This window comes from Amblyomma americanum, chromosome 7, assembly GCF_052857255.1.
Source record: "Amblyomma americanum isolate KBUSLIRL-KWMA chromosome 7, ASM5285725v1, whole genome shotgun sequence".
NCBI lineage: Eukaryota > Metazoa > Arthropoda > Arachnida > Ixodida > Ixodidae > Amblyomma > Amblyomma americanum.
The window spans coordinates 77,040,150-77,061,750 of NC_135503.1; the positions used below are offsets into that span (position 1 = coordinate 77,040,150).

The window sequence follows — 21,601 nt, forward strand, 5'->3', positions numbered from 1 at the left end:
AGACGTGCAACACACACAGGCGGCACTCAAGCTAAAGATACAGACGCAATCGCCAGCGGAGAGTCCGCACCGCAACAAGAGTGACTGAAGCGCGCGATGGGGTAGACGTGCAACGCACACAGGCGGCACTCAAGCTAAAAATACAGACGCAATCGCCAGCGGAGAGACCATTGAGGGGCGTCCGTGAGCGTCACTGCAGCCACCTCTTGGCTCCCACGGAAGGCCTGCTTCACGGAGTGTGGCCTTCGCGATCGGCACCGGCATGGTTGATCACGGAGGCCACGCACGGATTTGCAAGAGAGAGGAGAGGGAAGTGGAGTAGCGAGGAGGGCCGGGAGGGTGGTCTTGGAAGGTGCACCAGCGGGGAAAGGGTAGCTCGCTTAAGAGCGGCACGAAACGGGGCGGGCAATTCAACCGCGATGAGGCTTGGGAAAACATACCACACGGCGGGCGCACAAAGGGGTTGGAGGCAAGTTATCTCGCATCGCGGCGCCGGGTTTACGCCGTCCATTCGCTTCCTCCGATCAGCAGGGCCTAATGATGTTCATTATACGTGATTTTGTGCCATTGAAATAATGTATATTTTGACGGTCGTGCAGGTCTCGCTCGTTGTATGCGAAAGTTTCTCTTAAGGGCATCAGTTTGAATTAACGAGCTTTTACTGTATAGTACACACCAAGTATTTCAGTGACCACTTCAAAAAAAAAATTTTCTATATGAGCTTTCAGGGGCGAAAATATGGCTTTTGCGGCAGAGTATTACCGGTGTTGGCAGACACCAGAAAAGTGGTGAATAGTCTTATGTAGTAAGCCGGTTAACTAATTTTATTAATTTTTTAACTAGTTGAGTTAGACGCCTAGTTGCAATTAGAGATTTGTAGCCGGTCATTAGCAATAGCCACATCAGTTGCTTGCATTTCAAAAACTTGATTACGCTCACCACTGTGGCTCGACAAACTTTGGCTGTGCCGAGCGCAAATACATGTGCTTTCGAAAGTATGCAGACAAAGCAACACCGTCAGTGCACGTAATTAGTTGAAAACGACAAATTTTTGTCGAACCCCAGTGCCAAGGGTAATCCCGTTTTCAGAATTCTAAAAACTGATACGGCCATTACTGACGACCGGCTACAAATCTAATTGCAGCTAGGCGCCTAACTGTACTAGTTAGAAAGTTATTAAAATTTACTCAACCAGCTTACTACTCAAGACGATTCACCGCTTTTATGGTGCCTACCAACATAACAATTATTGGTCTTGGGGGAAAGGAATTGGCGCAGTATCTGTCTCATATATCCTTGAACACCTGAACCGCGCAGTAAGGGAAAGGATAAAGGAGGGAGTGAAAGAAGAAAGAAAGAGGTGCCGTAGTGGATGGCTCCAAAATAATTTTGACCACTTGGGGATATCTAACGTGCACAGACATCGCACAGCACACGGGTGTGATAAACATGAAGTGTGGCAAGTGCGCTGCACGCACTCGCGCACATGGGGGGAGAGAAGACGACGAAGTAGGAGAATACAGATTGGCTCGACCGTATGCTACGTGTACTGTTTCATTGCTAATTATCATTACTACGATACAACATATTTTGGCGACGAGGATGCTGTTTTGATTCGGGACCTTCACGTGGCCTGCTCACCATCCGTCATGAGCTTTTCTGGGCTTCAGCCACCACCACCCTTCCTGCCGACTCCTGGTCGTCCTGCCCTTCCATGGGAGCAATGGGAGCTGGCGTTCCGGAATTACATGCTGGCCTCTGGTGCCTCTACTCTGGGCGCGGACAGGCGGAAGGCCATCCTGCTGAATTGCCTCGGACTGGAAGGTCAGCGCATTTTTTATACATTGGCGCCGCCGTCGTCCACTCCAGCGCCTACAGCTGCGGCTTCGCACTCCGGTGACGAGGCGCCCCGCCTTGACGAATTTGATACGGCGATATCCATCCTGTCGGAGCATTACAAATCATCCGTAAATGTAATCGCCGCACGTCATCGCTTTCGCCGTCGAGTTCAGGCTCCAGGAGAGACAACCGATGAGTCAGCCTTGTCGGCGACTGCGGGTTTGGGATCATGGCGGACGATATGATCAGGGACCAGCTGGTGGAGAAGACCTCGAGTTGCCATCTGCGTGAGCGCCTACTCATGGAAGGCTCCTCCTTGACTCTGTCGCGCGCCATGCTCCTTGCTCGACAGTGTGAGCAAGCTTCCCGGGAAGCCAGGGAATTGGCTGAGGAGGACGCTCCAGTACATCGTGTGAGATGCGAGCGCGGATCGAGACAAACACCACCTCAGGCCCATTGCTGCAAGTGCCAAAGTCAACCATCACAACCGGCTGCTGCAATACCAGAGCGCATGTGCTACCGCTGCGGTTCTACAACTCACCTAGCGAACAACCCTGCATACCGAGCCCGCAACCGCAAGTGTCGTCGGTGCGGCAAGGTGGGCCATTTCGACTCTCTCTGCAAGTCGTCCGACCGTCCTGTTCAAGTTCAGCAAGTTGCAGATACTGCTGACACATCGTCGATGCCGGATGGCTCCAGCAGTGCGTCTATTCTCAATGTTGAAAGTCAAAAAAACGGAATTTTCGCCTCAGTCCTGATTGAAGGCAAGTTCATCCGCTTCCTGATTGACACCGGCTCATCTGTGTCAATTATTTCTGAAGACCTCTACCACCGATTCTTCGCTAAATGTTTCCCGCTTAAATCAACTGCAGTTCAACTATTGGACTATTCTAAGTCTCGGATTATAGTCCAAGGGTGTTTTGTTGCCACAGCAAAGTTCCACGACCGTACTGTCTGCATCCTGTTGTACGTTGTCTCGGGAGGCACAACGCTGCTGGGCCTGGATTCCATTGCCGCTCTACAAATGAAGATCAAAGGTGCATCGTTGGAATGTCTTTCCATGACACCTGATACGCCTCTGTTATCTCCTGAGCTACGTCCACACTTCGAACATCTCTTCTCCAAGGAACTCGGAGTTGCTCGTGGCTACGTGCACAAAGTCAGAGTGCAGGATTCCGTTTCTCCTGTTCCTTGCAAGCTCCGACGGCTGCCGTTTGCCATTCGTCAGCAGGTGTCCGAGGAACTCCAGAAGCTTGAAGCTCAAGACATCATTGAACGGGTCGACGCTTCCAAGTGGATTTCACCCATAGTCGTGGCTCAGAAAAAAGATGGCTCCATCCGAATGTGCGTCGATTTGCGTGAGCCGAACAAGGCTATTGTGGTCGACAGTTTTCCTTTGCCTCAAACGGAAGAACTTCTACATAGCTTGGCCGGGTCACATCGTTTTTCGAAGTTGGACCTTGCCTCGGCTTACCATCAAGTACCACTTAGCCCTGAGAGTCGGGAATTGACCACATTCATTACCCATGATGGCCTCTTCCGCTTCAAACGAGTGTGTTTCGGCCTTGCTTCGGTGCCTTCGGCTTTCCAGAAGATGATGCACTTAATTTTAAAAGGGTGCAAAGGTGTCCTCTTCTACATCGACGACATCATAGTCCATGGCACCTCCCGACAGGAGCACCTGACCAACCTTTGTGCTGTTCTCGAGCGCCTGTCCCAAGCCGGACTCAAGCTCAACCACAAATGTGTCTTCGATGTTCCGAAGCTCACTTTCTTGGGGCATGTTGTCAGCGGTGAAGGACTGTTTCCGCTTTCTTCTGCCATCGAGGCGATTACGAAGGCTCCGACTCCATCTAACATCAGCGAGCTTCGCTCCCTCCTTGGACTTGCGGGTTTCTACTCCAAGTTTATCCCGCATTACTCCGACGTCGTTGAGCCTATGCGTGCCCTACTTCGAGGCAGCGACTCCGCCTTCACTTGGACTGCTGCTGCGGATTCAAGCTTCAAACTACTGAAGTCCATGTTGACGTCATGTGACGTGTTGCATTTTTTTGATCCTGCCCTTCCCGTGGTCGTAACGACTGACGCTTCCGGATATGGCCTTGGGGCAGTGCTTCAGCAAGACAACGGCCATTACCTGCAAACTGTTGCGTTTGCCTCCCGTACCTTGACACCCCAAGAAAGAAAGTACTCTGTTTGTGAACGTGAGGCCCTAGCTGGCGTTTGGGCGTGCGAACGGTGGCACGTGTATTTGTGGGGCCGGCCTTTTGTTCTACGCAGCGACCACAGTGCACTTGTCATTTTGCTGTCGACGAAAGGAACGGGCCATCGGCCGTTGCGAATTTCACGTTGGTCGGCTCGCCTGTTGTGCTACAACTACACTGTAAAGTACCGCAAAGGCAATGACAACTCTGTTGCGGATGCTCTGTCTGCCTTCCCTTACCGACCACATCGTACAGTGAGCCCAGTGAGTTCGACGCCAGTGACGACGACTTCATCCGCCTGCTATCGCCAGCCGTGACTCTACAAGAGCTTCAAGAGGCAACCATCAGCGACGCGGCAGTTGTTCAAGCCATTCAGTTTACATCGGCGACATGGCCGGACAAGAAATCCCTACCGGAGAACCTTAGGCCATACTATCTCCTGCGCTCGGAGCTGTCCGTCGTGCAAGGCGTCTTGTACCGAGGTGACAGGCTCGTCGTTCCCGAAAGTTTGCGACGACGCCTCATGGACATCGCGCACGAGTCACACCCCGGGATCAGCCACACGAAAAGTCGACTGCGAGAGCTCTACTGGTGGCCGCGAATGGATGAGCACGTCGAAGAAATGGTACGGACATGCGTCGTGTGCCAGTCCTGTGACAAATCGGCTCGTCCGGTGGCAGCTCCTCTGCAACCTGTCGCCTTCCCAGAGAAACCTTGGGATAAGGTTGCCATTGATATCGTGGGGCCTTTCGACCAAGCTCCCAGTGGCTGCCGCTTCGCGATTACTCTCATGGATTATTACAGTAAGTGGCCCGAAGTTGTCTTCGCTGATGCCATCACAACTCAAACCGTTCAAGAATTCCTGCTTGGCCTCTTCGCTCGGGAGGGTTACCCTCAAGAGATTGTCTCTGACCACGGACCTCAATTTTCATCGATGGCCATGCAAACTTTCCTCCGCGAACGGGGGATACGCCATTGCTACTCTTCAGTGTACCATCCCCAAGCTAATGGACTCGTTGAACGATTCAATCGAGTGCTTAAGTCCTACATTCAGCTAGCTCTGTGCGAGCGACGCGACCTACGTACAGCGATTGTGGACTACCTCGGTGTCTACCGCTGTACGCCCCATGCCACGACAGGAATTGCACCAGCTGTCCTACTTCATGGCCGGTTGCCCCGCACAAGACTTAACGTCGTAGGACTGCCGGATCAGTCCTTCTCAATGGATCCGACAAAAGCGCTTAAGCTTTTGCGGCAGATGCTTGACGAGAAACAAGCGCAATACAAGCTTTATGCGGACCAGCGGAGTGGCGCCCAGTGTCGTGACTTTCAGATTGGCCAGTACGTGCGTGTCCGCAAACCAAATGTGCGAGGCAAACTGTCAGCTCGGTTTTCGGAGCCTCGGAAGGTTGTGGAGCAGCGTGGACCTGCATCTTATCTGCTGGATGATGGGCGAGTGTGGCACTCGTCCAAGTTTTCTGCGGTTCGCCCAGAAGTAGTTCAGCAGCAACTGTCCTCCTCAGCTCCAGCGGCCCTTTTCGCTGATATTTCGCCGCCTATCGACGGCAACCGCATGCCGCCGCCCAGTCCACAGTCCGGAGCCGTGGTCCAGGGTCCTTCTTCGGACGCGCCTTCAATCCATATGATGCCAGCCGTTCCGCCCGCTCTGGAATCGGCAGCCGCTCCTCAACCCTCGTGTAGTAAATCCACAGCGGCAACTGCGACTTCACCTCCTGCGCCGCCTCGCCGAAGTACTCGCAAAAAGAAGCGGCCCGCATGGTTCAAAGACTATGACATCCGCTAGACATTTTGTTTTTTTTAAGTGCGGCGGAAATGTGATAAAGATGAAGTGTGGCAAGTGCGCTGCACGCACTCGCGCGCATGGGGGGAGAGAAGACGGCGAAGTAGGAGAATACAGATCGGCTCGACCGTATGCTACATGTACTGTTTCATTGCTAATTATCATTACTACGATACAACAACCGGCACACAGCCGCCGCGGTCGCGTTCGAACCCGGGAACTCCGGATCAGTAGTCGAGCACCCTAACCACTGAGCCACCGCGGCGGGTGGCACAAGAGGTTCGTTTTGGGGAGAACGTCGGTGGAAGATGACACAAAGCAGGGGCGCCCTTCAACCTCACGGAATGAAAACAACGTGGCTCGGATCAAGGAAATCGTACAGCAAGACCGCACCATTACAGTCTGCATGCATATAGATGCTCTCGATATTAGTAAGACAACGTGCCACCAAATTTTTCGTGAGAACTTGCAGAAACGAAAGGTAAATGCCAGAAAACTGGTAATACTTTTCTGCAAAAGCCATATTTTTACCCTAAAAAGCCTACCATAAAAACCCGACTATAGGTCAAACAGGAATATAGGTCGACCCCCTAACTAACCAATTCTAAAAATGAAAAAGATCTTTTTTCAATGGGAAAAGTACCGAAAGACATCCTTACTTTGAAACAAATGCGACTCGAGAGGTTGCACAATGGTGACAGTATTTAATTTCATTTAAATGCTGCTTATATGTACACCCGGCAAATTTTTTAACAATATCGCGCACCAATCGGCCCGCGTGTTTGTTTCTGGCACAGGCAAGTACGGCGCCGTAGAGCAAAGCCCTCCTCTTCATGAATCGCCGCAACCAGGATGGCGAGCCTTTGAATTGCGCCCTCGTGAGTCTAGAGGCACGCGCGATCTCTGCTGCTTTCACGCGGATGCATTCGGCAGTCACAGGCAGCGATCTTGCTCGCAGCGCAACGTTTCCTTCCTATTCACGATACACTACGGTCTGCCCACGAAATGATGTTTTCTTCTGGTTGCTGCAAGTTGTAATGCGCAGCTTCTGCCTCCGCCAGTACTGAATGCTCTTTTCGGATACTCCAAATTCGCGCTGTGCCGCCAGGTTCCCGTGAGCTTCCTCGTACTCAATCGTGTTTTTCTTGGAGGCGACGGTAAATTGCCGTTAGCTTCCGCTTTGCATCTACTGAAACGCAAAATGGCGGCACTGCTGCTGATGGCGATGGTGATGGAGGCTGTTGATTTCAGCCACCCATTGTTGCAAGACTTCCGTATTTTTTCCGCCAATGACCGGTATATAAGACGGGGGTCGACTTTTCACAATGGTTTTTTGAAAAAAAGTTCGACCTATATTCCGGTTTTTACGGTAAATTTGAAATTTTTGTTAAAATTTTCGCTGAAACAAACCCGGTATTATATATGCAACAACTTTTTAAATCTTTATCTTTCCAGTGAAACGACGATTTCGTAGGGCAGGTTCATGGCAACACTTCAAATTTGCTGCTTGAAAATTCACCTGGTTCGGGATTTGGAGGCAGTAGATGTCGGCAGCACGCGCCTGGTGAAATTTGGTGGCAACACAAAAGCTCATGGACTGCCAGGCCTGCTCTTGACCATTTGTGCTCGAATCAGCCAGTGCGAGCTGCACTTCTTGAACTGATGCTGCACGCCGGCTGCGCCACCAAAGGACTTCACGGAAATGGTGCAGTTAGTGCAGCCAAATCAAAGCAACCTGTAGAACTGTTCGTGGTAAGGTGTCATGTGAACCCAAGAGCTAGTATTATTCCCCAATTATTTGAAAATTTGAACATTCAGACACAAGAACTACTGTTGCTCATCGCATTACACATCCTTCAAAGAAGCCACAGCTGCAAAGATTGTAGGCATATAGAGTAGGTCAGCTAATGCAGCATGCAGTAGTCTGCAAGAAACACCCCAGACTCACTTGACTGTCCAATTCGTATCGTCATCCTTCAAGACTTCACTCTTGAAGCGCACAGTCATCTTCAAGTTCCGCCCACGGCAGGAACGCAGCCTCGGTACCAAATGCCTCCGTGGCGCTCTGGATGCCTTCGCTTTCTTGGCTCGTGGCTCAGAAGGGGCAGTCTCATTCTCGGCCGCTGGCTCAGAAGGGGGCATACTGGTCTCATCAGAGCGTGAGCCAGCAGAAGACGTGCCAGGTACGCTGAGCAGGGAGTCAGTCGATGCCTCCATCATGTCACGCACTGTTGCGCAGACTGCAGAAAAAGGCAATGTACCACCAGGATGAGCCATCTCATAGGTGAACTGGCTAGGCAGCCTGAAATATTACTCCAAGTCCACTCCTAATGAAAAGGGTATAGTACATTATGGTATGGTTTATAGGGGTTTATCATCCCAAAGCAAATTAGGCTATGAAGGACACTACAGTGAAGGGCTCTGGAAATTTTTACCACCAGGTGTCCTTTAAAGGGGCTCTGAAGCACCTTCCGAGGAGAGGACATCAATTTTCTCAATCACTGCACTGCGTCGTCACAAACACCTGAGCCAAATATACACTTCTACAAGCAGCAGAGACCGCACAATCACGCGCGTAAGAGGGCGAGCCCTTCCCGGCGGCTCTCTCATGCTCGCACCTTCCTCCGTCGCTCGCATCTACGTACACCAGTTGACAGATGGCTACTGGTTAGGTTCTATCAGACGTCACACAGCTACCAAGGCCGTGGCCAACAAGCCGCGTAGGTTCGGCGGGTGAGGAAGCTCTCCCCCGGAGGTGGGGCTGGCAAAGGAGTGCAGACCTTCCAGCATGCAAAAAGTGACGAGAGGAGAAGGAAAGGCTCGAAGGCGCTGAAATTCAAATTTTGACTGCAGATAACTCTGTTTCTACAAAGCGCATAAAAAAATCCTTCATGTTCAATATTCGTGATGCGGCATGCTTTAAAATCCCAGGCGTACCGCAACTTTATTGGAGCCCCTTTCAGAGCCCATTTAATGTGCACTGACATTGTGCAGTATACAGACCTCTAGAATTTCACTTCCACCGAAATTCGACCGCCACGGCCGGGATCGATTCCATGTCTTTCGGGTCAGCAACCGACCGTCATAACCACTGAACCACCGTGGCAACAGTATGCAGGATAAAACAGCTCAAAGTTGCAAAGGGGCTATGAAAGACTCAGTAGATGAGGGCTCCAAATTAATTTAGGCTGCCTATGGCTCCCAATAAAGATGGTCACTCAACCTTGCCGTCAAGCGAACAGAGCTAGACCCACAACACAGTGCCTAGGCAAAGACTGTTCCCCTGCAGCCAACACGAAGACCTGCCCTTTCCTTGAAAAAAGTGACCCAATATGAACTCTAATAGAGGAAAATCTTAAGCAGGTTTAACTCTTCACAATCAGGGAGATCCCAAGCAGGTGAAAGGTGGATTCGAACTTTGAGAACTAATGTTTACAACCGCCACAAAGCAAAAAACCAGGATGGAAAGACTTTTTTTTGACAGGACAGGCCAGGACTGCGCTGACACGTCCACCTTTTTTTAATTGCAAAATTGAGTAAATACAGAAAGAAAAAAAAACAGCCTATGTCTTATGAGATTTAGAAACAGGAACAATATTGGTAAAATCTATAGCATGGATTTAAGTGCAATAAATGCCCATTGCACTGCCATCATCCTCAGTGCAAAGTTTGAGTGTTCTTTTCTGTCTTTTTACGTGCAAAACAACCTCCACCCCACAACTTTAAAATGAGAGGCGAATGCTCATACCACAAAGCCACCAGTGCAGTGGAAAGGTCAACGATTCAACCCTTGATTTTACCAATGCTGCATGGTTTTCTCCCCACTAGTAATGAAAGTAGCAGCACATGACTCTCTTTAAATGGACCGGAATCTGCAAGATAATTGGCTGTAATATAGTTGTCAGCAGCCACGAGTACTTAGTGCTTCGAAAATGTGAACTGAAAGTCACTACAACTGCACTCAAAATATGGAACATCATGTAGCAACATAAAATCTCAACATCGGAATCCCTAGGAGATAATGGTAGAGACCGCTAAGGGTTTCATTGCTTACTGTCAGCATGCTTTGTATAAAAAAGTTCTAACAAGGCTGCTGTTTGGGATAGTTAAACGCAGGATAACTGGAAATATGTAGATAAATGTAAAGGGACAAGTAAACAGATGGAGAATATGTCAATAGCATTTCTTAAAATAAAGTGTCTAATGGGTGTGGACATTCTGCACACTCACGATTTGCACTTGTACTGATGATATCACCAGCATGGGAATGTGCATGTTGGTGATGTGCGATAAGAATATGAAGAGGCGCGTACTTAATTTTTTTAACAGTTATGTTCTGTGCCCCATACCTGCATCAATGTAGTCACTGAATGGCATAAGTGGTACAAAAAAAAACACAGCCTGATAGTATTCTTGAAGCACAGTCAGAGCAGTGCAGTAAAGACACCAGCAATTTCGAGAATACACTTTCAGAAATCGTGGCACAGGGCAAAAACACAGAAAGGCAGAGACAGTGCCATACCGACAGGGCGCAGTCAACATAACACCAGTTCACCAGACTCCTGCTGATAGCGCACCGACAATGCCTAATGCTGTGTCAGGTCACTGATCCATTTATCATCCAATCTGCACGTATTAATAAAAGTCCAAAAGTATGTTCGTAACTAGTGCTTCCAAAATGTTTTAAATGCGTTTTCTAAACTTCGTACCTCTTTTTCGGCAATGCCTTTCTATCTATTTCAACAATAAACACTAAACCCACTGAACTACACGTGAGCGTTTCACAACGTTAAAGGCCGGACCATGGGGCAGCGCGTTTCTTCGGCGTCCCTTCAGTGTGTCTGCTACAGGAGTCACCAGAGACAAAATTTCGCCGTTTGGAAGGTGTTTAATACAAACAGAGACCTTCGAAGTGTCGAAACTTCGCCTCCGGCGAAGAGACACTTTCCAAGCGTTGAAATTTCGCCTCCGGCGATGCTAGCCGATACGCTGACGCAGGGTCTAAGAAACGCTGCCTTGGGGATCCACCTTTACGATTACACACCGACCTAAATAGCAGCGTATGATGAGACCTTCGAAGCGTCGAAACTTCGCCTCCGGCGAAGAGACACTTTCCAAGCGTTGAAATTTTGCCTCCGGCGATGCTAGCCGATACGCTGACGCAGGGCCTAAGAAAGGCTGCCTTGGGGATCCACCTTTACGATTACACACCGACCTAAATAGCAGCGTCTAATGACTCCATTTAATAAAAATAAGCTTCGTTCTCACTACAAAACATATCTATTGTCAGTAAAAAATCTGAATGAAGTTCGACGTCACTTTGGTCGACCAGCTTGGAAACGATGAGCGACGCTTCTGCGTCCGGGTACAGCCACCGTTGTGCTGTTCTTCGTACCAAAATAAAACGTCGGAGACAAGCACATGCGTCACCGTTGCACGCGGTTTAGCATTGTTACGGGCGTTTTAACGTAACCGCGCACGGACTTATAGCGCTTCGGGTTTGTTAAACCCATGGTGAAACATCGGCCCACTACGTGATTGTAGCTCGCCCACATGCGTGAATGACAATCTTTACCACTCGCTTCGAGGCGCACAAGCTTTGCCTTCTGTAGTAGCGGACTGGCAGAAGGTTAAAGCAGAAGCTTACTTACAGTACAGTGCACTAGAAGCTCACTATACTTGCAACGAGGGAACTGGCAGGAAAAGGACGAAGCAAACGCTCATGAACGCTGGCAAATCCAACGTTTAAAATAGGCAAAGTTAGCGGCTTGCAGGGTTACCAGATCGCCCTAACTACAGGTCGCCAAATTCGGAAACGTAAGCCCAAATGTCGCCAAAGACGAATTTTTTAAGTAGCCCCGAAATAGCAAAAAAGTTTTTACTTTTTGTCAGGTGATTTTTTAGGCATTTAAAATTCATTTTCCGCAAGAGTATGCACCTATTAGATTTTTCCACGCTTTACCTTTCGAGATGATCACAGAGGGCATGCAAGACATCTACCTTGGGGCATGTGCCGCGGAAAGCTGATGCAGTACCATCTACCTTGGCAGTACCGCCAATCAGTTCAATGGTTTCGTGGCATAGTGCGGTCTTCATCGGAGTTTTTAAATGCATACTTTAAAAACGTAGGTCTTCGTCACAAATTCTTGTGTCTTCTTTTTTCTAAAAGCAGAACTATCGATTTTGCATTATGGAGCTCATGACAGTTTCGCTGAGCGCAACGCAACACCGTAAAAGAAAAACTAAAATAAATTGACACAAGTAGGCTAGAGAAGGATCTTAAGCATCGTAAGCCGATTGGGTAGCGGGGCTGCAATTGACTCATGTACAAAATGTTTTAACTGAAATGGAACAAAAATACTTGGCCCGGTTTGAAATCCTTGCAGCAGCTATCCTCCGTTTCTGACCAGGCCACACTACGTACGCGTGAGGAGCGCTTCCAATTTCTCATTAGGCAATCTATGTCTCAGGACGGTTTTAGTGAGCGAGACACTCGTTCGATTGCGGCGTTTGATACGGGTAGTGATAGCAAGGAGAGCGTATACTTATACTTCTTGTTATACGCGCAGGAAAAAATTTAGCCCGAAAATAGCCAAAGAGAACACAGACGTCATTTCTGTTGTCTAATCAGCTCTCGATTTTGTGGCAGCAAAAACTTCAGCTGAAAACAGGATGTGATAACTTTGCATTTTGAAGGTGTGGACATATCACCGATATAACTCTGCGTAGCTCGCATACGCAACAAGTTTCGCTCTGTTTTGAGCATGAGCTCATACCCTAGCTCATATGTCGATGCTCCAACTATAGAATTTAAAAAATCAGGTATTTTTAATTTGAATAAAGACCATAAGCATTTAAGCAAACGTATGATGCCGCAGTATTTATGCTCTACAGCTGAGCAGAGTCGGCAGAGAGCAGGGATGAAATTTTCTTAGAACTCAGCTAGAATATTTGCAATGAATCACTGTACAATCTAAGCGGCGCATCTTCTGCTTGGTTGCCAGCAAATTTCTTTTAAATGCAGAGACCAAATGAAGTTGAATTGGTTTTTTTTTTGTTTTTTTTTGGGGGGGGGGCGGACGAAATGGCGCAGTATCTGTCACATCTCGACCGACACCTGAAACACGCCGTAAGGGAAGGGATAAAGGAGGGACTGAAAGAATAAAGGAAGAAAGAGGTTCCGTAGTGGAGGGCTCCGGAATAATTTCGACCACCTGGGGATCTTTAACGTGCACTCACATCGCACAGCACGCGGGCGCCTTTGCGTTTCGCCTCCACCGAAACGCTGCGTCGAAGGCAGAGACGACTTCAGCGATTTCAGTACGTCAATAGCGTTCATCCATTGCCATCGCAATCGTTTCGATGCGTCTGGCGCTGCGCCTTTCACACCCTACTCCTCCTACCTGCTGGCCTTGCCGCGCTTATGCCCGCATGCGTCGAAAACTTTGTTTCGCTTCGTGGTGCACGTAACTTTTTCGTGCCAACTGTAACGTTTTTAACCTGTCGTTTAATGTTCTTTCGTTCTCCTTCCTCGTCTCTGGAAAACTTACTGGCCAGCTTTCTAGTTCGTTTCCGCCACTGTGTGTCAAAGCTCTTTCTGTACAGGTATTTAAATACCTTAGCTGCCCACCTGTTATCATCCAATTTCCTCAGGCGTTCTTCGTATAGTAATTTACTCTGAGCTTCATGTGCTTCGAACGTTGCCCAGCCGATATCCCCCTGTACTGCCTCGTTTGTGGTTTTCCCGTGGGCACCTAGTGCAAATCTTCCGACAGTTCTCTGATTTACTTCTAATCCCGACTGAACTGCAGCTCTTAAACATAGAACTGCATTCCCGAAAGTAAGCCCCGGCACCATTATTCCTTTCCAAATACCCCTGAGGACTTCATGCCTGTTGTACCCCCACAATGCCCTATGTTTCATTATCCCGGCATCTCTTCTCCCTTTTGCTATGAGAGACTGTTCGTGCTTTGCCGTGTACATATGCCCGTTCTTTACCCATACCCCAAGATATTTGTATTCGGCCACTCGGGGTATTTCATGGCCTTGTATTGTAAGCTCCTGATCAGTTGTGCCGTTGAAAACCATCATACCTGACTTAGTTGCGCTAAAACTGAAACCTAAACTGTCTCCTTCGTCTCCAAAGTTTGAAAATCTTCCTGGCTATCTGTTAACAGTACAATATTGTCCGCATACATTAAACCCGGTAGTCGTTGCTCAGTATACTTTCTGCCTAATGTGTATGACAGATCATAACCTAGATTGCTTCCTTGTAGCCTTCTTTCCATACTTATCATATAAAACGTGAACAGCAGCGGTGATAGAGGACAACCTTGCCTTAATCCTTTGTGTATGTGGATAGTTGTACTCTTAATTCCTTCCCATGTTATTTCAACTTCATTTTCTCGATATATTTCCAGTCGAAAATTAATTACCTCATGACTGACACCTTCACCTTTTATTAGGTTCCACAGGAGTTCCCTGTTCACGTTGTCGTATGCACCGCTTATGTCCAAGAAGGCTAAATACTGAGGTCTGTTTTCCGCCTTAGCTATTTCTATGCACTGGGTAAGTACGAACAGGCAATCATCTAAGCGCCTACCAATTCTGAACCCGTTCTAAAGTTCTCCGAGTATTCTATTACATTCTACCCATGACTGCATTTTTATTTTCACCGCCTGCATCGCCAGCCTGTATGTAACTGATGTTATCGTAATCGGTCGGAAGGATTTTATGCTCCTCTTATTGCCTTTTCCTTTATAAATCAAATTCATTTTACTTTGTTTCCAGCTGTACGGAATTTGCTGATAAGTTATGACTGCCTCCAATACTTTTTTCAGCGTTTCCTTGCCTCTTGGGCCAAGTTCATTCATTAGCTTGATTAGAATTTCGTCGATCCCTGCTGACGTACATCTTGGAATATTTGCTCCCACCTTTTTCCAGTTAAGATTCGTCAGTTCCACGCTGTTTTCTATTGTGCGTTGCTGTGTTGCTCCCTCATTTCGGGAGATTACTCTATCGTCTTTCTTAAATGACTCAGCTATAACTGATGAAATGTAGTTCACAGCGTCATCTCCCTCTAAACATTTTCCTTCGGCATCGTGAATCGGTTCTTGCTTTCTGTGATTCGCTTTGCCCAGCCAGCTTATATGGTTCCATAATTTTCTTGGCCCCCCTTTAGTTGCATCGTGAACTTCAGCCAGCCAGCGATCAGAGGACTGCTTTATTTTAAACTGGACGAGGACCTGCACTTGCTGTTTCTTTTGTCGACAAGATTCCCATTTTCGGCCTATTTCCTCTTCAGATAACTGCGCCCTCTTTGCTTCTCTGTGTTCCCGTGATGCCAACCGTCGTTGTTCGATGGCCTCCCTAATTTCCTTATTCCACCAACTTCGTGGCTTCCTCTTTCCTCTCCAGTGGTTTACTCCTTTTACTTGTTTTATTTTTTTACTAATGAGGAGCTCTAACTTATAATCCCACTTTTCCACGAGATGTGTCTCTATTGCTTCCTCTATGCACGCCGCTATATTTGCGCTATTTGTTCTGCATTTAATTTTCCTCACTCTTTTTGACTCCCCTTCATTTCTCTTTTGAGCAGGGCTCCAAACAGTAGACTAATACGCTTATGATCACTACCGAGGCTGTACTTCCCCTCTTCGTCTATTTCCATCATTGCGAGCTTGCTATACATCCCGTGCGAGATTAAGCAGTAGTCAATGGTGGTTTGCCTGTTACGGGATTCCCACGTGATTTGTCCCTCACACTTAGTTTCTCTATTTACAATAACTAGGTTGTGTCGCTCACAGAACTCTAGCATCAACTTCCCGTTATAATCTGTGTATCCATCCAGATCCTCGATGTGGCCATTCATGTACCCCAACAGAATAATATTGGCGCCTTCTCCAAACTGCTTTATATCGACACTGATACCCTTAACTAGATCCGTGTTCTCTTGCCTGCATTTGTCCCCTGTCCCTAAATAAACTACTCCTAGCCATGTCCTTTTACCGGCAATTGTACCCGATACCCAGACATGTTCTTTGCAAGTTGACTTTATTCTTTGCCAATTTGTTCCTTGATGTACCAGCATACCTACTCCTCCTCCCTTCCTCTCCGTTGTTGTTCTGTTGCTCCCTTCCCAGACGTAGCCATCAATAAATGGTGGGTCTTCTAGATCCCTGAGGTGTGTCTCGCATTGCGCGTATACACCTACTTCGTCCTTCAACTGAAGTTCTATCTCTAACCACATCGCTCTCTTTCTACCGCCTTGCATGTTTATGTACCTGATCCTAGTGTTAAATTTATTTTTTTGTAGTTTTCTTTCTGGACCTCTTAGTGGCCATTTTATTGGTGTCAGCCTGCATTGTTACACTTTCTACTTTGCTTCTACCTACCCCTATGCCCTGAGCCACAATGGACTCCATAAAAAAGCTAGTGCACGGCCTGCCAGGCGCCACCCGATCTCGGCTCCTAGCCTTCTATTAAAGCGGATGCCATCTCGTGTAAAGCCTCAGCCAAAGCCTGCTCTATGCACTTCCCTGTTTGCTGCCACTTCAAAGCCTTTTTTCTCCTGGATTAACTTCCATATCTCCCGAGTAACAGCCACAACGTTCTTGGCAATTTCTCCGTTCCGTCCTTGCACTTCCGGAACTGTGCACACCACGATCTGGACTTGCTGTGCTATCGCCCTTAAATCGTCAACTCCTTCCGCTAATCTTTCCACTACAATTGCGGCTTCACCATTCAAGACATCATTTAGTCCCGCCGCTATCACTACCAAATTGCGCTCTTCAACATTCTTAGAAAGTTCGTTGTTTGTTTCTCTCAGTACTGCGTCCATTTTCCTGCCTGGGAATGCCCCGACTGCTACCCGCTTATCACCCTTTACACGCTCCATTATAGTTCTTTTGCCACTACTAATCTTTGAGTCTCCATCGATAAGTACTTGGGCACTCGCTTCCTCCATCCTAACTTCCGGTTTATTATGCTGCCTCTTATCTGTGGCTGCGACCTCATTCATGGAAGTTATCTTGTTCCCCTTCTCTCCATCACCAACAGGCTTCCTAGCTGCCACGTGGGCGTAGCTGTTCCTGTCTGAACCCGCCTGACCAAACTCCTTATCGCTGTCCATGCCAGCGCAGGCCCCATCATCGTAGCTGCCGCTGGAATGTCCGCCAATGTCGCTCCGCTTGGCGGTGTCAGCCATTTTTGCGTTCAACAATTCACTAAGCTGCTTTTGGAGTTTGCGCTTCGCTGCCCTCTCTACCTGCAGCTCTTTTTCTAGGGCATCCATACGTAGCGCTAGGCTGGTGTTTGCTTCGTCAGCCCTGTCCAGGCGTGCACCTAATACGCAGCATTTGCACATAAAATCCGCGCCTTCGGCTTACCGCAACAGCGCCGCCTGCCGGCCCGTCAGATGACGAACTCCGTTGCCCTGGTCCTCGCTGTGCCTAACCTGCTTCGCATCGAAGCCTCAGTGCACGGTGCTTCGGTATATACTGGCCGCCGTTGTAATAAAGGTACTAATCTTGTCACCGCTTTACGCTCTCCATCTCATAATGAAATAACTGCGGATGTGGTAAATTTACGCGACGCCTTCAGCAGCGGCGCAAGAAAACGCCCGGCGAGCCGTATCAGTCAACAGAAGCTAAGCGGCTGTGGGAAGAGATTTGCTTGTATCGCAGTTATCACTTGTGCCAGCTGCTCGGAAGTGATCAACGATCCGTAAACGTTGTTTACTTTTTACATTGCTCTATCCCGGTGTTCATTATTTTAGCGACGAACAAATTTTAGAGCATTGTTCTGACGCCGACGCGACCGGATTCGGGACTGGATCAGTTCATATACCTCACTGCAAACACTACTTCCTCGGACTCGCAAAAAAGGTTCCCAGAAGAAGCGCCCTCTAGGATAATGTGTCCCCAAGTCAAAAAATAACCCAAGCAAGAATTTTTCCGGAACACACTTGTTAAGAAATCGGCGCCTTCATTGGACTCTTCCTTGAATTTAAAAATTGATGTAAGCATGAAGTGTTTTGCAGTTAGATCACACCACGGCTGTCTGTCTCCATTCTGAAAATAAATACCGCAGCATATAAATTATTACGGGGGCAAGTAGCCAACTTTTAATGCCCTGCATACCATTACATCATGTCTGCTAACCCGTACACGTACCTTGCAAGCTCTTGTACAAGCGTGAAGCTCCTTTCTTCTTGTGCAAAGCATAGGCACTGAACTAACATCCTCTAAATAGTGCATCGGGCTCATGTGATAGTTATATTATATGTACACGAAATGCGCACTGCTTGTGCTACGCTATCATTAATCTCTAAATAAGACGCCCAGCAAACGTTAGAGATCACTGCGGCTACCCGCATTGGAAGAATGCGAAACCGTCGACGACTCCTCGACACTGGTCGACTTTCAAATTTGGCGCCACGGCTGTTTTCTCGGTCAGTTGATTGCCTGGTTATCGATTAACTCTGATTATACCCTCATTTCGTCCCGGCAACCATTTCGAGTTTTCAAATTTTCCGCCGCACTTCGATCCCGTCCACTGACTATATGACCATCCAGGCTATTTACCCGTCCATTACCTTTTGCTTCTCATTAATTACCTAATTTCCTCTAATTTATCATTCCTTTTATCTCTCTCTGGTTACTTATCGATCACTTATCATTGGTCATGTGATTAATACCAGTAGTAGTAGTGGTGGCTTAATTAAAAGTAAATAAGAACGGAAGGAAAAGAATGTTGCCGGCCGCAGCAATACCTAACTAATATCTTAAGCACCCGAGCCGCAGCCGGCGGAGGTGAAAGGGAAAGAGTAGGGATAGCGAGGAGAAGTATAAAGCTGAGCGATAGAAAGAAAGGTCACGGGAGAGCTTTGTACACTGTTCACAAAATACATAAGGCAATCAAGTTCGTGCCGCTCGTGCGCTAATGTTCAGGCCCTGCTCCAAAATAAGTGCACGCGTGCGGCCACTGCGTGCAATTTTTACCGGGAAAAAATAAACTGTATATACATAGCCACGCGCACGTAGCGTCCTGCGTCGAACTTTTCGCGCGAGCCTGCAGATTGCACGAGCAGCCGGTGTGGGGCCAGCAGCAGCCTGCTACACCTTAGTCACCCCTGAAGAATGTACCGAGGTGGTCCTGAAACGTTTGGGTAAAAGTTAAAGGTATTGGTTTGCGTCCGTTTTTTCACAACTATCTCAAGAACCCAACCAGACGGACTTCTGTCGAAGATGTTTTCGTTCAAATCCTAACGAAAAGGGTTCAGCTTAACTTAAGGACAACGCAGCGAGCCATAGAAAGAATAATGGTAGGCGTAGCCTTAAGAAACCGGAAGCGGGCAGAGTGGGTGAGGGAACAAACTCGTGATATTGGCATCCAAGTCGAAATCAAGAGGATTAAATGGGCTTGGGCAGGGCATGTAATGCGAAGGAAAGATAACCGCTGGTCCTTAACGTTAACGGAGTGGATTCCAGGAGAAGGCAAGCGTAGCAGGGGGTGGCAGAAGGTTAGGCGAATAAGAGTAGGAAGTTTGCAGGCATAAGGGTGGGCGCAGCTGGCAAAGGACAGGGCTAATTGGAGAGACATGGGAAAGGCCTTTGCCTTGCAGGGGATTTAGTCAGGCTGATATGATGATGATGATTTTGTGTGGTAAAGAACCTTTTGTTTAGAGAAGGCGATAAAATGATGGGAGCTTTAAAGCTGAGTAGCCTGACAGCTCCTCGGAGGCTGTCGAAGTCACCAGCGGATTTAAGCCTTCCACCGGCCTGTATTTACTGAGCGATCTCAGTTTCACCGCAGAATCACTATGCCTGTTCTTTACTATGAGAAAGAAATGTTTGAAAAATTTCTACTTCATGTGGTAAAGTCAAGCTTGGTCTTAGCATTAAAGAAACGCCTCATTCCATCGAGTTGCTATAGTAGGCTTTTTAAAACTGCGCAAAAGATGCGTTTGCTTTGATGGGTAGGCTTAATGAAAATGCAGCTGATAATTTTTTTTATATTGGCAGCTGCCGGAGTTAACCTTTCGTAATTATCGTGCGCTTGTAAGGCAGGAAAATGAGGTAGCAGCATACAGACGTCACCTGTTGTACACAAAATAAACTTCCTTAAAGATATTCTCGCAGGAGTAGCCTACGAATCTGGGGCAAGCCTTCGGGGAAGAGCCTTGGTATTTATTAGGGAGTCTTCCTGTACAGCTGTCTTCGGCGAGCAGTGCAACATATTTCGTTAAACCCAGCTTACGAGCCAGTTCTGGCTGCGGCTCCCAATCAGACTGCTCCTGTTTGGGGGGGGGGGGGGGGGGGGGGGCGTTTAGGAAATTCATTGAAATGCGTTCCCGGGGGGTTATGCACCTGTTTGACCAACCCCGCCGCACAGCAATATATTTTTTTTCTGATGGTTCAGACACTGCTTTAGGCAAAAGCTTATTTATAGTGATGATAATTCACAAGAATCACCGCACGTGCTCGACTGCAAGGAGAGAGGGTGTCGGAAACCCCGACCGCGCTTCGCCTCGCACACGACAGGCGGCGCAGCCACCTCAAAGCTCAGGGTATTTAATGCCGGCTCTAACCTCAGACACCCATGGCTATGAACAGGGGCATTGGCGGCCGATGTGGGGCGGAGGCTGCGATATGGTGAATTCATGTTCGGCTTTACCAGAAACAGATGCCTGTGTGCCGAATTGCAGCATTGCAATTGCAGTGCAGTGTCTTCAATACCGACAGCCAAAATTAAGCGATGAAAAGCAGCTTACGAAATTCCCGGTAAAAAAACAGCAGGCAAGGCTCTCCACGGATCATATAATTTTTTTAACCGTAAGCAGATTTCCATAGGGATTTCTTCTAACAAGCTTCTAGGACGCACTTACAGCATTTCATGAACAGATTTAGAAGAATTCTAGGAATTTCTCAGGGAGTTCTAGTTGCAAAATAGGCGACAAAAATTGGTTTGGCGGTTTACCATTGCTAAGCACGAAATATTGTGCACAAGCAAGTTTTTTTTTCAGGTGTTCACCACCGCAACGTACCTGAAAGAGCGAATAAGGTGTCCACTGACCCAAGGAGCCAGTTATGGGGGTCTTCAACTTCTCATCATCGATGATAATTCACCCAATGTACGCCGGCGGCCAATGCTCCGGTGCCGCGTTTCTTCAGCAATGTTGTCAACGCCAACGCATATTGCTCTATTGCACCTTGTTCCTGCAACAACGTTTCCCACGCCAACGCACGCAACATATCTCTCTAACCACCGCCACATAGCCGGAAGTATTACCAAAGCGGATCGGTACAAGTACGAGCCATGTATAAAGTGGCTTCGACATAAGATCACAGGAGCCATTATAGTGGATCAGGTAAAGTTTACTCAGTGTATATCGAGCAGGCAGTGATCAGCTGATTAGGTAAGCACGCAGGCTTTTATAATGGTCCAGCAAGATGGCGGCTATTTTTAGGTCACTGCAAGCCAACTAAACCGAATTACGCGTTGCGTAGTGCGCGCACTCAGCAGCAGGAGCGAGCCCATGTGAAGACATTGGAAATTCGGTACACGCCTAACCTAGTAGGCTTCCACTAAATTAAAGTTATCCATGATCTGAGCATGTCAAAATGTTTCAATAGACGCGCCTATGATTGGGAAATGGGGGCTAAGCTGGCAAACGGTGCAAAGGCTGCCCAGATGTGCAGAAAACAAGTGAACGTGTATCGCTAGAAATGACCCGGGGAGGGGGGGGGGGTGAAAA

The 21,601-nt window shown here is 48.0% G+C and overlaps 1 protein-coding gene across 1 annotated transcript in view; it reads right to left on the minus strand.

Annotated features, from left to right (window-relative positions):
• Window positions 1-11,627, minus strand: part of LOC144097824 (uncharacterized) — a 47,615-nt gene extending 35,988 nt beyond the window's left edge. The window contains exons 1-2 of the mRNA XM_077630449.1: window positions 11,496-11,627; window positions 7,793-8,084 (exon numbers count right to left, since the gene is read on the minus strand). Of these exons, the coding sequence (XP_077486575.1) occupies window positions 7,793-8,064 (272 nt within the window). The 5' untranslated portion in view covers window positions 8,065-8,084; window positions 11,496-11,627. The remainder of the gene's footprint in view (window positions 1-7,792; window positions 8,085-11,495) is intronic.
• Between the last annotated feature and the right edge of the window lie 9,974 nt (window positions 11,628-21,601).